General features: G+C 42.5%; 1 protein-coding gene across 1 annotated transcript in view; it reads left to right on the top strand.

Moving 5' to 3' along the window:
* The window catches only part of HYDIN (HYDIN, axonemal central pair apparatus protein), a 347,261-nt gene that overhangs the window by 207,130 nt on the left and 125,012 nt on the right, over positions 1-15,119 (top strand). Inside the window, 1 exon segment of the mRNA XM_027516055.1 lies at positions 2,606-2,919. Within this exon segment, the coding sequence (XP_027371856.1) occupies positions 2,606-2,919 (314 nt within the window).

The raw sequence follows: 15,119 nt of genomic DNA, 5'->3' as shown, positions 1-15,119 counted from the left end.
TAAATTCGCCCTTTCCAGTACATTTTAGTTCACTGATTCCTAAAATGTTGATGTTCGCTGATATGTAATAACTGGCATTTATATACCCTACACTATGTGCCAGGCACTGCTGTGAACATATAACCAATATATTAACTCATTTAATCCTCTTAGAAAAGAGTTAGGTACTATTACTGCTCCTGTTTTACAGATGGAGAAACTAAAGACTAGGAAAGACAAGCAACTTCGCCCAAGTTCACAGAGTAACTAACTGGCAGAGCCAGAATTTGAACCCAAGCAGTCTGGCTCCAGAGTCCATGATCTTACAATTAATAGCTCTTAAATAAGAATTTTTCATAATTTTAAAAGTGAAAACATGATTTTTAAAATAAATTAGTCTAATTCCATTTTTGTAAAATTTTATTTATCCATTCATCATGTCTGGACTAATGTTTTACCAAATATGATCTCTGAGAAATAATATCTGGTGAAATTTTGGATAAGTTTGTGACTTCTTCGTGCTTTTGTATTTAAACACTAAGCATTACAATGCCTAGTGCTGCAGGTGCCATGGTCTACAAGAATGGCTTCTAAACTGTGCCAAGCCACATGTGCCAAGTGGCTGGCAAGGCTCTCAGAGGAGATTAGCCAACTGGGGAGTCATTACCCTCTCTCTGACTCTTCAATCGGGTAATTGGTTTTATCCACTGAAGCCATCTGATCATGTCAGTGAAGCACACGGTTAAATACCTGAACCTTAAAACTCAGTGGAGAGGAAAGTGCTCTGTAAACAGATTCGTTCTTGTGCTGTATTCTTCCTGACTTCCTCAGGGCACTTTCTACAAAACCAGGAGGTGGCTTTCATGCCGATTAAATGTGGGGAATAAGGGATTCCTAAAAAAGCGAACTCAGGGCCAGGCTTTCTATGGGAAGGTGTTTCTATCGCCTTGGTATCAAGGAACACATGGGGATTTGAATCAGAGAAGAGAACAAACACAATCTCCTGAACAAACTCTGTACAGCTCTGGAGTGTCATTTTAAGTTGAATAGAAAACAGCGGAAAGTGAATAACACTGTGCTGTGTTAGAATTGCAGACGTTAGAAAAGAAATTAAATTACCTAATCTATCCCTTTCTGGGTCACCGTCTACAGAACCGCCGCCCCCCCCCCCCCACCAGTCCTTTAGAAAGCCTTTTAAAAATTTTCTTAAGCAAAGAACATTTCCCACTTATCTAGGAAGAGCGTTTTGCAATCTAACTTATTTTCAGTTTTTATATTATTTTCAGAATATTTTATAATAGCTATTCATTGCAGACTTTCCTTTCTCAACTCCTCAGCCCTTAGAACCTCACAACGTTTATCAAAATCTCTTCTTTCAAATCATTTTTCTCCAAACTTCTCTTGCTTTCATTTTCAACTATTGAAAAATATGTGTGTGCATAGAGATTGAGATAGAGATGGATACATATAGATATTGCTATCAGTATGTCAGCTGTTTATGTAAACTGTGGATGCATGGTTATGGATAAAGTGTGTGTGTGTATGTATATATATATATTTATATATATGTGTGTATGTATGTATTTCTTACTAATGTGTGTGTCTGTCTGTATGTATATGTATGTGTGTGCACATCAGTCAGTTTAGTTCAGTCGCTCAGTTGTGTCCGACTCTTTGCAACCCCATGAATCACAGCATGCCAGGCCTCCCTGTCCATCACCAACTCTCGGAGTCCACCCAAACTCATGTCCATTGAGTCGGTGATGCCATCCAGCCATCTCATCCTCTGTCATCCCCTTCTCCTTCTGCCCCCAATCCCTCCCAGCATCAGGGTCTTTTACAATGAGTCAACTCTTCGCGTGAGGTGGCCAAAGTATTGGAGTTTCAGTCAGCATCAGTCCTTCCAAAGAACACCCAGGACTGATCTCCTTTAGGATGGACTGGTTGGATCTCCTTGAAGTCCCAGGGACTCTCAAGAGTCTTCTCCAACACCACAGTTCAAAAGTATCAATTCTTCGGTGCTCAGCTTTCTTCACAGGCCAACTCTCATATCCATACATGACCACTGGAAAAATCATAGCCTTGACTAGATGGACCTTTGTTGGCAAAGTAATGTCTCTGCTTTTTAACATGCTATCTAGGTTGGTCATAACTTTCCTTCCAAGGAGTAAGCGTCTTTTAATTTCATGGCTGCAATCACCATCTGTAATGATTTTGGAGCCCAAAAAAATAAAGTCTGACACTGTTTCCACTGTTTCCCCATCTATTTGCCATGAAGTGATGGGACCAGATGCCATGATCTTAAATTTCTAAATGTTGAGCTTTAAGCCAACGTTTTCACTCTCCTCTTTCACTTTCATCAAGAGGCTTTTGAGTTCCTCTTCACTTTCTGCCATAAGGGTGGTGTCATCTGCATATCTTAGGTTATTGATATTTCTCCTGGCAATCTTGATTCCAGCTTGTGCTTCTTCCAGCCCAGCGCTTCTCATGATGTACTCTGCATATAAGTTAAATAAGCAGGGTGACAGTATACAGCCTTGATGTGTAAATCACTTTGCTTGTCCTGTATATCAGATTGAAAATGCATAGTGTAGAGGTTGGTAATTCCCCATTGTCTTCTTTGTAGCCTGTTAAACTGGAGGTCGGTGAAGTGAAAGACCTGCTGGTCAGATTTGACCCTTCCTACAAAAATGATCTGAACAACTGGGTGGCCGAAGAAGTTTTAGCCATCAAGTATGTGGAGCACCCTCAAGTGGACATCCTGCACCTGCGTGGAGAAGTGAATTACCCCAATCTCACCTTTGAGACCATGGAGCTGGATTTTGGCTGTATCTTGAATGACACTGAGGTGATCCGCTACGTCATGATCACCAACTGCAGCCCCCTGGTTGTGAAGTTTCGCTGGTTCTTCCTGGTGGATGATGAGGAAAATCAGATAAGGTACCAACCAGCAGGGCAATCCTGCAGAGCTCTCCTGTGCTTTCATTTTTTTAAATCTCCTTTGGACTTTGCACTGAGTTTCCTGTATTCTGAGTCCTGGTCTTCCACGAATATTTTCATTTTTTAACTTCTATTTATTTATTTCTGGCTTTGCTGGGTTTTCTTTGCTGCATGCAAGCTTTCTCTAGTTGCAACAAGCAGGGGCTACTCTTCAGTGGCGATGCCTGGGTTTCTCACTGTGGTGGCCTCTTGTTGCAGAGCATGGGCTCTAGGGTGCGTGGTCCTTCAGTTGTTGCAGCTCTTGGGCTCTAGAGCACAGGCTTCAGTAGTTGTGGTTTATGAGCTTAGTTGTTCCACGGCACGTGGAATATTCCCAAACCAGGACTGAACCAGCGTTGCCTGCATTGGCTGGCGGATTCTTAACTGCTGGACCACCAGGGAAGCCCTCAATAATACTTTCAGTTGGGATAAAGTTCCACAACTAATCACCGACAGAGGAACAAAGAGCCATGGTCCATCCTAGGTTTCACAGGAATAGCAGATAACATATCCTTGAGAGCCCCAATTGCCACTAGACGAACAAAGTGATATCCCTAAGCCTGCTCTAATTTTGAATCTAGCGGTTGGATCATTAGAGATTTATCACTAAAATAGTCTTTGTCGAGTTTCCTTAATAAGCATTTCAAACTCAAAGCACAAATCGAGTAGGACAACACATGAGGCGTGTGCTCCCCTGAACTCTACCTTCTGCATATTTCAGTGGGTTTTGTCCTGGCCCATAAAGGTACGTTGTATGTATAGACATATACTCATACATGGGAGTGTATGTGAGAGATGGCAAGCACTGAAAGGGAAAAGCTGTCTTCACAATATTTAGGTTTAAAAGTGTCTCTCCTTTTCACTTAGAAGCTAAATCCAACTTAATTTGAAAAACACTTCCTTATAGAAACGGAAGCAGCCTATTTCATTCAGGCCTTAGTAAGTTTCATCTGGGTCAAAACCCACATTGGTGGCCAGGATGAATGGGCTTCTGCGTGTTTCCCTGCTAGATGTTTGGACAGCTCAGTTTTCAACACCTGAATATGAACAGCCATTCTTAACTGGGAGTAGCTCATGTTGTTTCTTGGCTAGTCGATGCTTCCTATACACAGTCTCATCTTGTGTATGACAGCCATCCTTTCCTTTAGCATCCTGTTTCCATGGTAACTATGGCTTGCTCTGCACGTCTTCCGTAAACATCTGATGATAACCCAGTGTAGCACTGAAGCCGGTTCAGGGCCTGAGTGATGAGCCTACTCATTTAGGTGCCAATGATTGACTGTTCAGGTTTGGGATGAAATTTTGTAGATAGTGAACGTTTAAAATAATTATGGAAAAATCAGTCAACCTGACCTAATGAGTTTTGACTACCAGATTGTAGAAGTTATTCTGATGAAACAAAGCTAAATGAATTTATTCCATCTGGGAGCAGGTGACATGCTTTATTTATTTTTTTGTTTTCGAGAAGCCATTTCCATAATTTAAAATGATGACATTTTGAAAATGTACTTGGCCAGTACTAGAGGTGATACACTTAATTTTTCATTGGCTTAAACACTCATTTGACCTTTATTTCCCTTTCTTCTTTGTCTTCTGATATCTTGATATTGAGCCTCTTGCTTATATTTCATTTGTTCATTCAGAGAGTCTCTTGGAAACCATTTGATAAGTGACTCTTATACACCAAATACTTAATGAGGCATCAGAGATACAGAAGTAAGACGTGATCCCTGGACTGAGGCTGTTGGGGAAGCAGGTGTGTAAACCACGGTGGGCACATGGTGGTGCCAGGCTCTATGAGAAGCCATGGGGATGAGTGCTCACAGGAGTCAGAGAAGACTACGCTGAGAAGCACAGTTAAATGCTCTAGTCAGAGAAGCCCAGAAACATTCTCAGTTACAGAAATAGCATGTATAGAAGTTAGGATTCATGGATTCTGTCCCAAGTGACAGGAAACCTGGCTCTATGTAAAAACGAAAAACAGAGTTCATTCACTGGTTGCCACAGCTCAAAATTCCAAGTTCATTTTGGCTTCTGGCCTGGCTTAAAGGAAAGACGCAAAGAATGTCCCTGGTGCCAGTCTCCCTGTCTCAGCTCTGCTCTCCTTCACATGTTAGCCATGTTCTCAGAGCTGCCAGCACTCCTGGGGCCATGTCTGTGCGATTCTGAGCCACTGGAAAGGAAGATGAGCCTTGGTCCCAGAATTTTCAGGAGATTCACTCTGATGGGACCATCTTAAATCACCTCTCCTGTCCCCTCCCCTCACCAGTCCTGTCAGGAGAGGGTGAAGCACTTGATTAGCATTGACCTGATTGTGTGCCCCATGCCACGGGCTGCACTGGTGACTCAGAACCACGTGGACTGAAAGGGTGGGAGTGGGGCACATCTCCAGACAAAAGCTGCAATATGGGGGGAGGAATGCGGGAGAAGCAGATGGTACACACTTGTCAGTGTCCACAGGGCCACAGCACAGACGTCATCTGTAGGGGGCAGTCAGGGAGAGGAGTCTGGGCAGGTAGACTGGCGGAAGCACGTGAGAGGCCTGGGATTCCATGATAAGGACCTTAGACTCTTCTTGGAGGCACTGGTTGGAGTTGTAATCAGGAGAGTGACAGAGACAGGTTTTCTTGGAAAAATAACCCTTAGCAGCAGTCAGCACAGTTGTCCAACCCTTCCTTCCTGAAACATAATTCCTTTCATGTCTTGAATAGCACCATACTCTCCTGCTTTTCCTCTTGTCCCCTCGACTGACTATTCCGCAGCTCTTGGCCAGCAACAGCTGGAGTTGTGGGGGCACAGGGCTCCCTCCTAGGCCCTCTGCTCCTCCTGGAGTCGCCCCACCCGCAGCTTCACTCAGCTCCTGTGGCAGAGGCTTCTGAATGTGTATCCACTCCTAGAACCCTCGGAGTTGCACGTTTACCTTCTTGACATCTCCTCTTGGCTGTTTCATAGGCGACTCATGTCCAGTGTACCGCACTCCAAACTCAGGCTCAGTCCCCTCCCTGCTTCTCCTCCAGGGCCCCTGTTCCAGTAAATGACCCCACTGGCCTCCTGGGAGGCATCCAGATTTCTTCCTCTTTCTTATCCCATGTGCCCCATCAAATCCATCACCAAATTCTACCTACTCCACCTTCTAAAAACCTCTCATTCCCATTCCCATGGTTGTTACACTAATTGAAGGTATCCTTGCCTCTTCCCTGGACCGTTGTGATAGCCTCTGACTGGGTTTTCAGCCTTTGAGGACACCCGTGCTTTTTGAGATTAAGTATAGATACTCACTGTATTCCTCAAGGCTCAACATGTACCACCCCTGTGTTCCTCTCCAAGTGTTCCTCACTCTGCTGTCTGCTGCCACCTTGACATCTTTCTGTTTGCTCACATGCCAGCCTCTTTCCTGCCCTGTGCTGTTGTTGCCTCACGCCTTCTCTCTGCTGGAAGCTCTACCTGCTCACCTAGCTAGCCCTGCTGCCTTGTCAAGTCTCAGGTTAAACTTCCTTCCCTGAGAAGCCTTCTCTAAGACCCTTCCCTACTGGAGATCCCCTGTCATAGGCACTGGTAGCCCGTCTCCTCCGTGACTCATCACATTTGAACTCTGGCTTAGGTTCAACTCCCCTGCTGGCTCTTAATCCCTGTGAGACTAGGGAGAGCATCTGACCTGTGGCTTCTTTATCCCTGGGCCTAGCACAGTCCATAGCACAGAGTGAGTCTTGAAAGAATATTTTGTAATTAATCAACTTCTCTCCCTGCCCCTGGTGTTTGTAGTGAGAGGAGAGTCATTTCATAACTGGTTTAACATTCTTTTCTGTGAGCTTCCTGGCACCTGCCAAATGGAAAGGTTCAAGGCATAAATGTCACCTTGCATAGAAAAAAATGCCACTTGCTGTCCAGACAGATTCTGTCTGGACAGCCTGTCAGGAAAACATGAACCACTCATTGACTAAAGGTCACTTTTATCAGATATACCAACACAAACCTTTCATTTCCAATCAGAAATTCCTCTAACCCTCACAACTAATAAAAGAAACAAAATCGTAAAAGAGGATTTTCTTTTTTATTAGACAGGATATGAGGAGATCTCAACACCGTCAATATTCCTACCTGTCGCAGCACACATATATCACACCGAAGGGAGTGTGTGTGTACATGTGTGCAGACATGTGTCTGTGCATTTGGGAGTTTGTGTATATGTGTGAGATTTTGTAGGCAATTCTGACTCAGACATTCAAAGCGTCTCTCTTGTTTGAGCATAATTTTTGTTCCAAAAATTTTTCCATCTCATGTCACACATAAAAACAAAGAAGTGAAGTGGGCAAGTGTGTTTGGTAAGCACTCTGTAAGCCTGCCATTGTCTGAAACCCACTCATCTATGTGAGTCCCTGTGCATGACAGGGTTGTAGACTGACTCTGGTAGATGACAGTCCAGTTGCTCACGTGTAGTGAGGAAGCTGGGGTGACACATCGGGGCTGGGCACGGCTGCCGGCCTGGCCAGCGCTGTAGGAATGTACCCTTTCTTTGGCCTGACTGCTCAGCTGGATAAGAACATGATGTTTCATGGCATCCGTGTAGAAGGAGAGCAAAGGAACACCCACACTCAAACCAGGCTTTGCTCTGAAGAGACCAGAGAGAGCCAAGCAGATGCTGGCTCAGCTGGCATCTGTGCCCAGACTAAGAGCTGCAGGCTGACGCGATGTTAGAACTTCGAGCGTGGGCCACGTGGTCCCCAAGGACAGCTTTGCCTTTTCATTTCCAAACCAGATTATAAATAAATCAAATACAAGAGCCTAAGGGAGCCCAGCCTGACAGCAAAAGAACATGTATTGTTCTCACACTGATTTTTCTGTGGTGAGCATCATTTATCCAATACTGTGATTGTAAGAGGAGAGTGGAACGGCTGGAAGCCCGATAGAGGGACGCTCATTGCCTGGAGGCTTCTGTCTGTTTCTTCATCACCCCTCACTCTGTCTTGCCTTGGAAGTGGAACTTTTTAAAGACACGGAGTCAGTGGTAGCTGAGGTCCTGGGCTGTGGAATTGGACATGGCTGGTTATGTCCTCCTAGGTCTGTGCTCCTAAATGTATGACCCTGTGCCCTGGTTTACTTACCTGTAGAAGCGGGTAATGCAGAAACTGAAAAGAGTTGTTGTGAGCACTAAATGTTTATGAAGTGCATGTGTCTCCAAGATGACACTTGAAAGAAAAGTCTGCAACTGGTGGCTGTTTCCAGGTCTCAAAAGGTTCCTTCATCTCTGTTCCTTCCCACCAAGGGCTGCTAAGCGAAACCCTCCCCAGGACCCTAAGCGTTAGAACCACAGGATCTTTAGACATCCAGATAATGGACTCAGACCCCTTTTTCTTCTAAAGGGTAGAAACTCACTTCCCTGTACCAGGCCACATTCACCAAGGCTGAAGCTGAGCCTTCACAGGCCAAGTGTGGGCCGGATGGCCAGGCCCAGCTTGCCTCCCTGTCCTCCCCACCACTCCTTTCCACAACCAGGTAAGCCCGGACTCAGGGTCAAGGATAAGCCCTTGCTTTGCCCAAGGGCCCAATCAAGAAAACAAAAATGTTTAGGGGGAAAATAAAATGAGGCTTTATTTTTCTTTCAAAACAAAAATAATTTTATTGAGTCCCCTGGGGCAGGCACTGGGTATCCTTGCACCACAGCCTTCCAGGGCTGCTCAGTACGCTGAGAGCCTGGCCTCTGAGGCAGCCTCCCACTCAGCCACCTGCCCCACCTGACTTGGTGGATGGCTGAGGGTCCCTGAGCCTCGGCTTCCTCATCTGAAATGAGGGTGATTGTAATGGCGCCTCCCACATATGGACGTGGTGAGGATTGACTCCACCCCTACTCAGAGCTTAGATCTTCGCCCATCACATAATAAATGATCAGGAAGTGTCAGGTGTTATGGTCATTCCTTTATTGAGGAAATCATTGGATTGGCACCCCTGTGCAAACACAGGACCTATTTGAGAAGAAGGGTCCCAGAGTTGGCTTGGAGATACCTTCTCCTGAAATCAGTCAAAAGCTACAGAGCCTGAGGGCCACAGGTTATCTCTTGCTAGCCTGAGCATTTATCCCTTTCATAAATAACCCTCTCCCTTCCAGGCCCTGAACCTCTTGGAATCCTTTAAACTTCTGCAGCATGGTTTTTTCTTTTCCGCCTTCCAGGAAGTTTGTACAAGAAATTATAGAGCCTGAGGGCTAGAGGACAAGCAGCTCTGTTGAGCGAGCAAGAAGGTCAAAAAAGGGAACAGAAGTGGCCACAGATGGCTTCAGGCGAAGTGCCAAGTCAAGTCAAGTTAGGCCCCTCCCACCCCCCTTTTTGCCCTAATTCTCCCCCTGCTTGTATTTGACCCAGAATGATGATTTTACAGCCTACAGAATGACTCCAGGGGCACCAGGGACTAACCCTTCACCTGTATGAGTCTCCTTTTGCTGCTGTAACAGACCACCATAAGCTGATGCTGGCAGGAAGTAGACAGCACGCCTAAAGGATTAGTCTAGATGAGGTTAGGAAAGAGCGTGGAGGCCTGAAGGGATAAGGGGTGAGACTTAACCAGAACCTCCGTGGCCTTCCTCACCAGCTCAGGATGTCCTGTGACCTGTTCTTCTGAGTCATGTATGGCTGAGGGTTGAGGGGCAGTTGACCTAAGAATATCCCCTGAGCAGTGGGGCAGAGGTACTGGGGATTAGAACTTCAACATAGTATTTCAAGGGGGACCTTGAATTCAGCTCATAACAGTCTTTAATTAAAAAAATTTAAATCAGCAAATGTATGAGTAAACATTCGAAGAGTAAAAAGGTCATGACATCAGAAGCCCATGAGCCAGGGAAATGGTAACAATATGACTGGGAGGTTCTGCAGGGCCAGTCAGGTCATGCTAAGAAATTTGATTTTTCTTCCAAAATGTGGTGAAAAGCTATGGAAGGGTTTAAAGTAAGAGAGTGACATGGGCTACTGTGAACCAGAAACAGCAGTCCTTAGAATAACTGTAACTGCAAGAGGTCATTATCAGCAGGCCCATTAAAGGAGGGACAGACTCATTAAAGACACTTCTATGGGTATACTTAAGAAAGAAGGAAAATTATCTGATATAATGTCTAAGATTCAAGAAAGATTTCTGAACTAAGAAAATGGTACATTATGGGTAAAGTTAAACTCCATTAACTACATAAAATGATAATAGTAATGTAAAATCTGGGGGATAAATATCATTTCAATATAGGACTGAAATACTGTTCACTATGAAAGAGGAGAAATCAAAGATTTTAGGTCTTTGAATTGTTCCAGAAGAGGGAAAAAGTAAAGGGGACAATTACAGTCAATCCAAAGATAAATTTAAAAATTAGGGGAAGGGGTGACATGGAGAAGATACAGAGAAAATTTTTAAAAATTACAAAATAAAATGATAAAGTAAATCCAAATGTATCAGTAATTGAAATCAATGTAAATTAAACTAGCTAAGAAAATGGCTGTGCTTCTGGATTTTACTCACAATTATTTTAAAAAGAGATATCTGAAAAATAAGGACATGGTAATGTAAAAGGATGGGAAAAGATAAAACAGGCATATCTTGAGGGGGAGTTCTGACAAACCTATGACACGTCAGTTCAGTTCAATTCAGTCACTCAGTCGTGTCCGACTCTTTGCGACCCCATGAATCGCAGCACGCCAGGCCTCCCTGTCCATCACCAACTCCCGGAGTTCACTCAGACTCGCATCCATCGAGTCGGTGATACCATCCAGCCATCTCATCCTCTGTCGTCCCCTTTTCCTCCTGCCCCCAATCCCTCCCAGCATCAGGGTCTTTTCCAATGAGTCAACTCTTTGCATGAGGTGGCCAAAGTACTGGAGTTTCAGCTTTAGCATCATTCCTTCCAAAGAACACCCAGGGCTGATCTCCTTTAGAATGGACTGGATGGATCTCCTTGCAGTCCAAGGGACTCTCAAGAGTCTTCTCCAACACCACAGTTCAAAAGCATCAATTCTTCGGTGCTCAGCTTTCTTCACAGTCCAACTCTCACATCCATACATGACCACTGGAAAAACCATAGCCTTGACTAGACGGACCTTTGTTGGCAAAGTAATGTCTCTGCTTTTTAACATGCTATCTAGGTTGGTCATAACTTTCCTTCCAAGGAGTAAGTGTCTTTTAATTTCATGGCTGCAGTCATCATCTGCAGTGGTTTTGGAGCCCCAAAAAATAAAGTCTGACACTCTTTCCACTGTTTCCCCGTCTATTTCCCATGAAGTGATGGGACCAGATGCCATGATCTTCGTTTCCTGAATGTTGAGCTTTAAGCCAACGTTTTCACTCTCCCCTTTCACTTTCATCAAGAGGCTTTTGAGTTCCTCTTCACTTTCTGCCATAAGGGTGGTGTCATCTGCATATCTGAGGTTATTGATATTTCTCCCAGCAATCTTGATTCCAGCTTGTGCTTCTTCCAGCCCAGCGTTTCTCATGATGTACTCTGCATATAAGTTAAATAAGCAGGGTGACACTATACAGCTTTGACGTACTCTTTTTCGTATTTGGAACCAGTCTGTTTTTCCATGTCCAGTTCTAACTGTTGCCTCCTGACCTGCATATAGGTTTCTCAAGAGGCAGGTCAGGTAGTCTGGGATTCCCATCTCTTTCAGAATTTTCTACAGTTTATTGTGATCCACACAATCAAAGGCTTTGGCATAGTCAATAAAGCAGAAATAGATGTTTTTCTGGAACTCTCTTGCTTTTTCAATGATCCAGCAGATGTTGGCAATTTGATCTCTGGTTCCTCTGCCTTTTCTAAAACCAGCTTGAACATCTGGAAGTTCACGGTTCACGTATTGCTGAAGCCTGGCTTGGAGAATTTTGAGCATTACTTTACTAGCGTGTGAGATGAGTATAATTGTGCGGTAGTTTGTGCATTCTTTGGCATGCCTTTCTTTGGGATTGGAATGAAAACTGACCTTTTCCAGTCCTGTGGCCACTGCTGAGTTTTCCAAATTTGCTGGCATACTGAGTGTAGCACTTTCACAACATCATCTTTCAGGATTTGAAATAGCTCAACTGGAATTCCATCACCTCCACTAGCTTTGTTCATAGTGATGCTTTCTAAGGCCCACTTGACTTCACATTCCAGGATATCTGGCTCTAGGTGAGTGATCACACCATCGTGATTATCTTGGTCATGAAGCTCTTTTTTGTACAGTTCTTCTGTGTATTCTTGCCATCTCTTCTTAATATCTTCTGCTTCTGTTAGGTCCATACCATTTCTGTTAAAAAATACTGTATTTTAACTGACACGTCAGTTAAAATATACTTAATTTTGTATTATCATTTTAAAATTTTTATTGGTGAATAGTTGGTTTACAATGTTGTATCTGTTGCATAGCAAAGTGAATCAGTTATACACATACATATATCCACTCTTGAAAATTTTAGATTCCTTTCCCATATAGGTCATTACAGAGTGTTGAGTAGAGTTCCCTGTGCTATAAAATAGGTCCTTATTAGTTATCTCTTTTCTGTATAGTAGTGTGTATATGCCAATCCCAATCTCCCAGTATATCCCTCCCCTCCTCCCTGCTTCCCCCAACCCCCACCCTGGCAACTGTAAAAATAGACTTTGAAACAAAAAAAAAGCATTGCTAGAGATCAAGAAAGTTACTAGGTCATTTTTTAAAAGTTCAGTTCACCAGAAAGATATAATAAATCTAAACTCCACATGTCTCAAAACATAACTTCAAAACACTTAAAGCAGATACTCAGAGGACCACAAGTAGAAGGAGACAAATCTACTGTCTTTAATAACACTCTCTCAAGCAGACAGAAAATCAGCAAGACTATATAGTTTTCATTGCCCCATGGAGTAGCCACCAAGGCTCATGTAGCTATTTAAATTAAAATTTTTTTAATTAAAAATGCAGCTCCTTAGTCACACTCGCCACATTTTAAGTGCTGATAATCACATGTGGGTTAGTGGTTATTGTATTTAATACCATAGATATAGAACATTTCATCACTGCAGAAAGTTTTGTTAGACAACTCTGCTACAGACAACTTGAACACAATTAACAGGCTCAATATAATTGATATATGTTGAACATCCCACTAAGAAAAACTCATCCAGCCCTATGGAACATTTATGAAAAATTATCATATTCTAGGGCTTAAAGCAAATGTCAACAAATATGTTAGAAATGGATAACAAATAGATATTTAAAAACAAATAAAGAAGTACATAGGCCTAGACATTTTAAAATACACTTCTGAATAATCTAGGGTGAAAAAAATCACAATGAAATTTAGTAAATACTTAGATTGAATGATGGGCTTCCCTGGTGGCTCATCAGTAAAGAATCCACCTGCAATGCAGAAGATGTGGGTTTGATCCCTGGGTTGGGAAGAGCCTCTGGAGAAGGAAATCACAATCCACTCCAGTATTCTTGCCGGGAAAACCCCATGGTCAGAGGTGCCTAGTGGGCTATAGTCCATGGGGTCGCCAAGAGTCAGACACAACTTAGTAGATAAACAAGAACAACAGATTGAATGAGGATGGAAAAAAAATAGTGGTAATAAAAGCTAAAGTGTAGTTATAAAAAATTTTTATTGGATTATAGTTGATTTACAATGTTGTGTTAGTTTCAGATGATTCAGTTATGTAGATACATATATTCATTCTTTTTCATCTTCTTTTCTCATATAGGTTATCACAGAATTTGAGTAGAGTTTCTTATGGCTATACAGTAGGTCCTTGTTGGTTATCTATCTTTTATATAGTAGTGGTGGTTGATGGTTTAGTCGCTAAGTTGTGTCCAACTCTTGTGACGCCATGGAGTATAGCCTGCCGGGCTCCTCTTGTCTGTGGGATTTTCCAGGCAAGAATACTGGAGTGGGTTGCCATTTCCTTCTCCATTATATAGTAGTATGTGTATGTTAATCCCAAACTTCTGATATGTCTCCCCAACTTCCCATGCTTCCCCTTTGGTTTTCAATATCTGGAAGTCTTGTTTGTTTTATAAATAAGTTTATTAGTATCATTTTTAAAAATTAGATTCCACATATGAGTGATATCATATGGTATTTATCTTTCTCTGTCTTTAGTGTGATCATCTATCTCTAGGTGCATCCATCTTGCTACAAATGGCATTATTTTGTTCTTTTATGACTGAGTAAATGTTCCATTATATGTATGTGCCACATCTTCTTTATCCATTCCTCTGTTGATGGACATGTAGGTAACTTCCATGTCTCAGCTACTGTAAATAGTGCTGCATGAACATTGGGGTGCATGTATCTTTTCGAAGTATGGTTTTATTCAGATATATATGCCCGGGAGTGAGATTGTTGGATCATACGGTAGTTCTGTTTTTTAGGGAATCTCCATACTGTTCTCTATAGTGGTTGTACCAGTTTACATTCCCACAAACAGTGTAGGAGGGTCCCTTTTTCTCTACACCCTCTTCAGCACTTACTGTTTGTAGATTTTTTTGATGATGGACATTTTGGCTCGTGTAAGGTTATACCTCATAATTTTGATTTGCATTTCTAGTGATAATTAGTGATGTTGAACATTTTTTCATATGCTTTTTGGTCATCTCTATATCTTCTCTGGAGAAATGTCTATTTGGATCTCCTCCCCATTTTTTGATTGGGTTGTTTGTTTTTTTTGACGTAGAACTGCATGAGCTGTTTGTATATTTTGGCAATTAATCCCTTGTCAGTCAGTCACTTTGTTTGCAAATATTTTCACCCATTTTGTGGGGACAGGCCAGGCATGCTGCTCAGCATTTTTGAATTCACAGGACAGCCCCCAACAACAAAGAATTATCTATTCAAAATATTGATAGTGCTTCCATTGACAAACTCTACTTTAGATGCTTATGTTACAAAAGAAGGGAGGCTGAAAATTGAGTTGAACATTTACACCTTTAGAAGTTGGGTAAATAGATAATAAAGTCAAAGAGAATAGACAGAAGGAAATACTAAATGTATGGCCAGAAACTAATGAAAGAGAAAATTAAATAAAACACAAAGAATCAACAAAGCCAGGCGTTGGCTATTTGAAGAGACTATCAATAAAATTGATAGATTCAAGCAAGACTGACCAAAAAAAAAAAGACTCAACTATTGCTAGGAATACACAAGTGATATAACTACAATTGTAGCAGATATTAAAA

This window comes from Bos indicus x Bos taurus, chromosome 18 (assembly GCF_003369695.1).
Source record: "Bos indicus x Bos taurus breed Angus x Brahman F1 hybrid chromosome 18, Bos_hybrid_MaternalHap_v2.0, whole genome shotgun sequence".
Classification (NCBI taxonomy): domain Eukaryota; kingdom Metazoa; phylum Chordata; class Mammalia; order Artiodactyla; family Bovidae; genus Bos; species Bos indicus x Bos taurus.
This window is presented reverse-complemented; position numbering and strand designations above follow the sequence as displayed.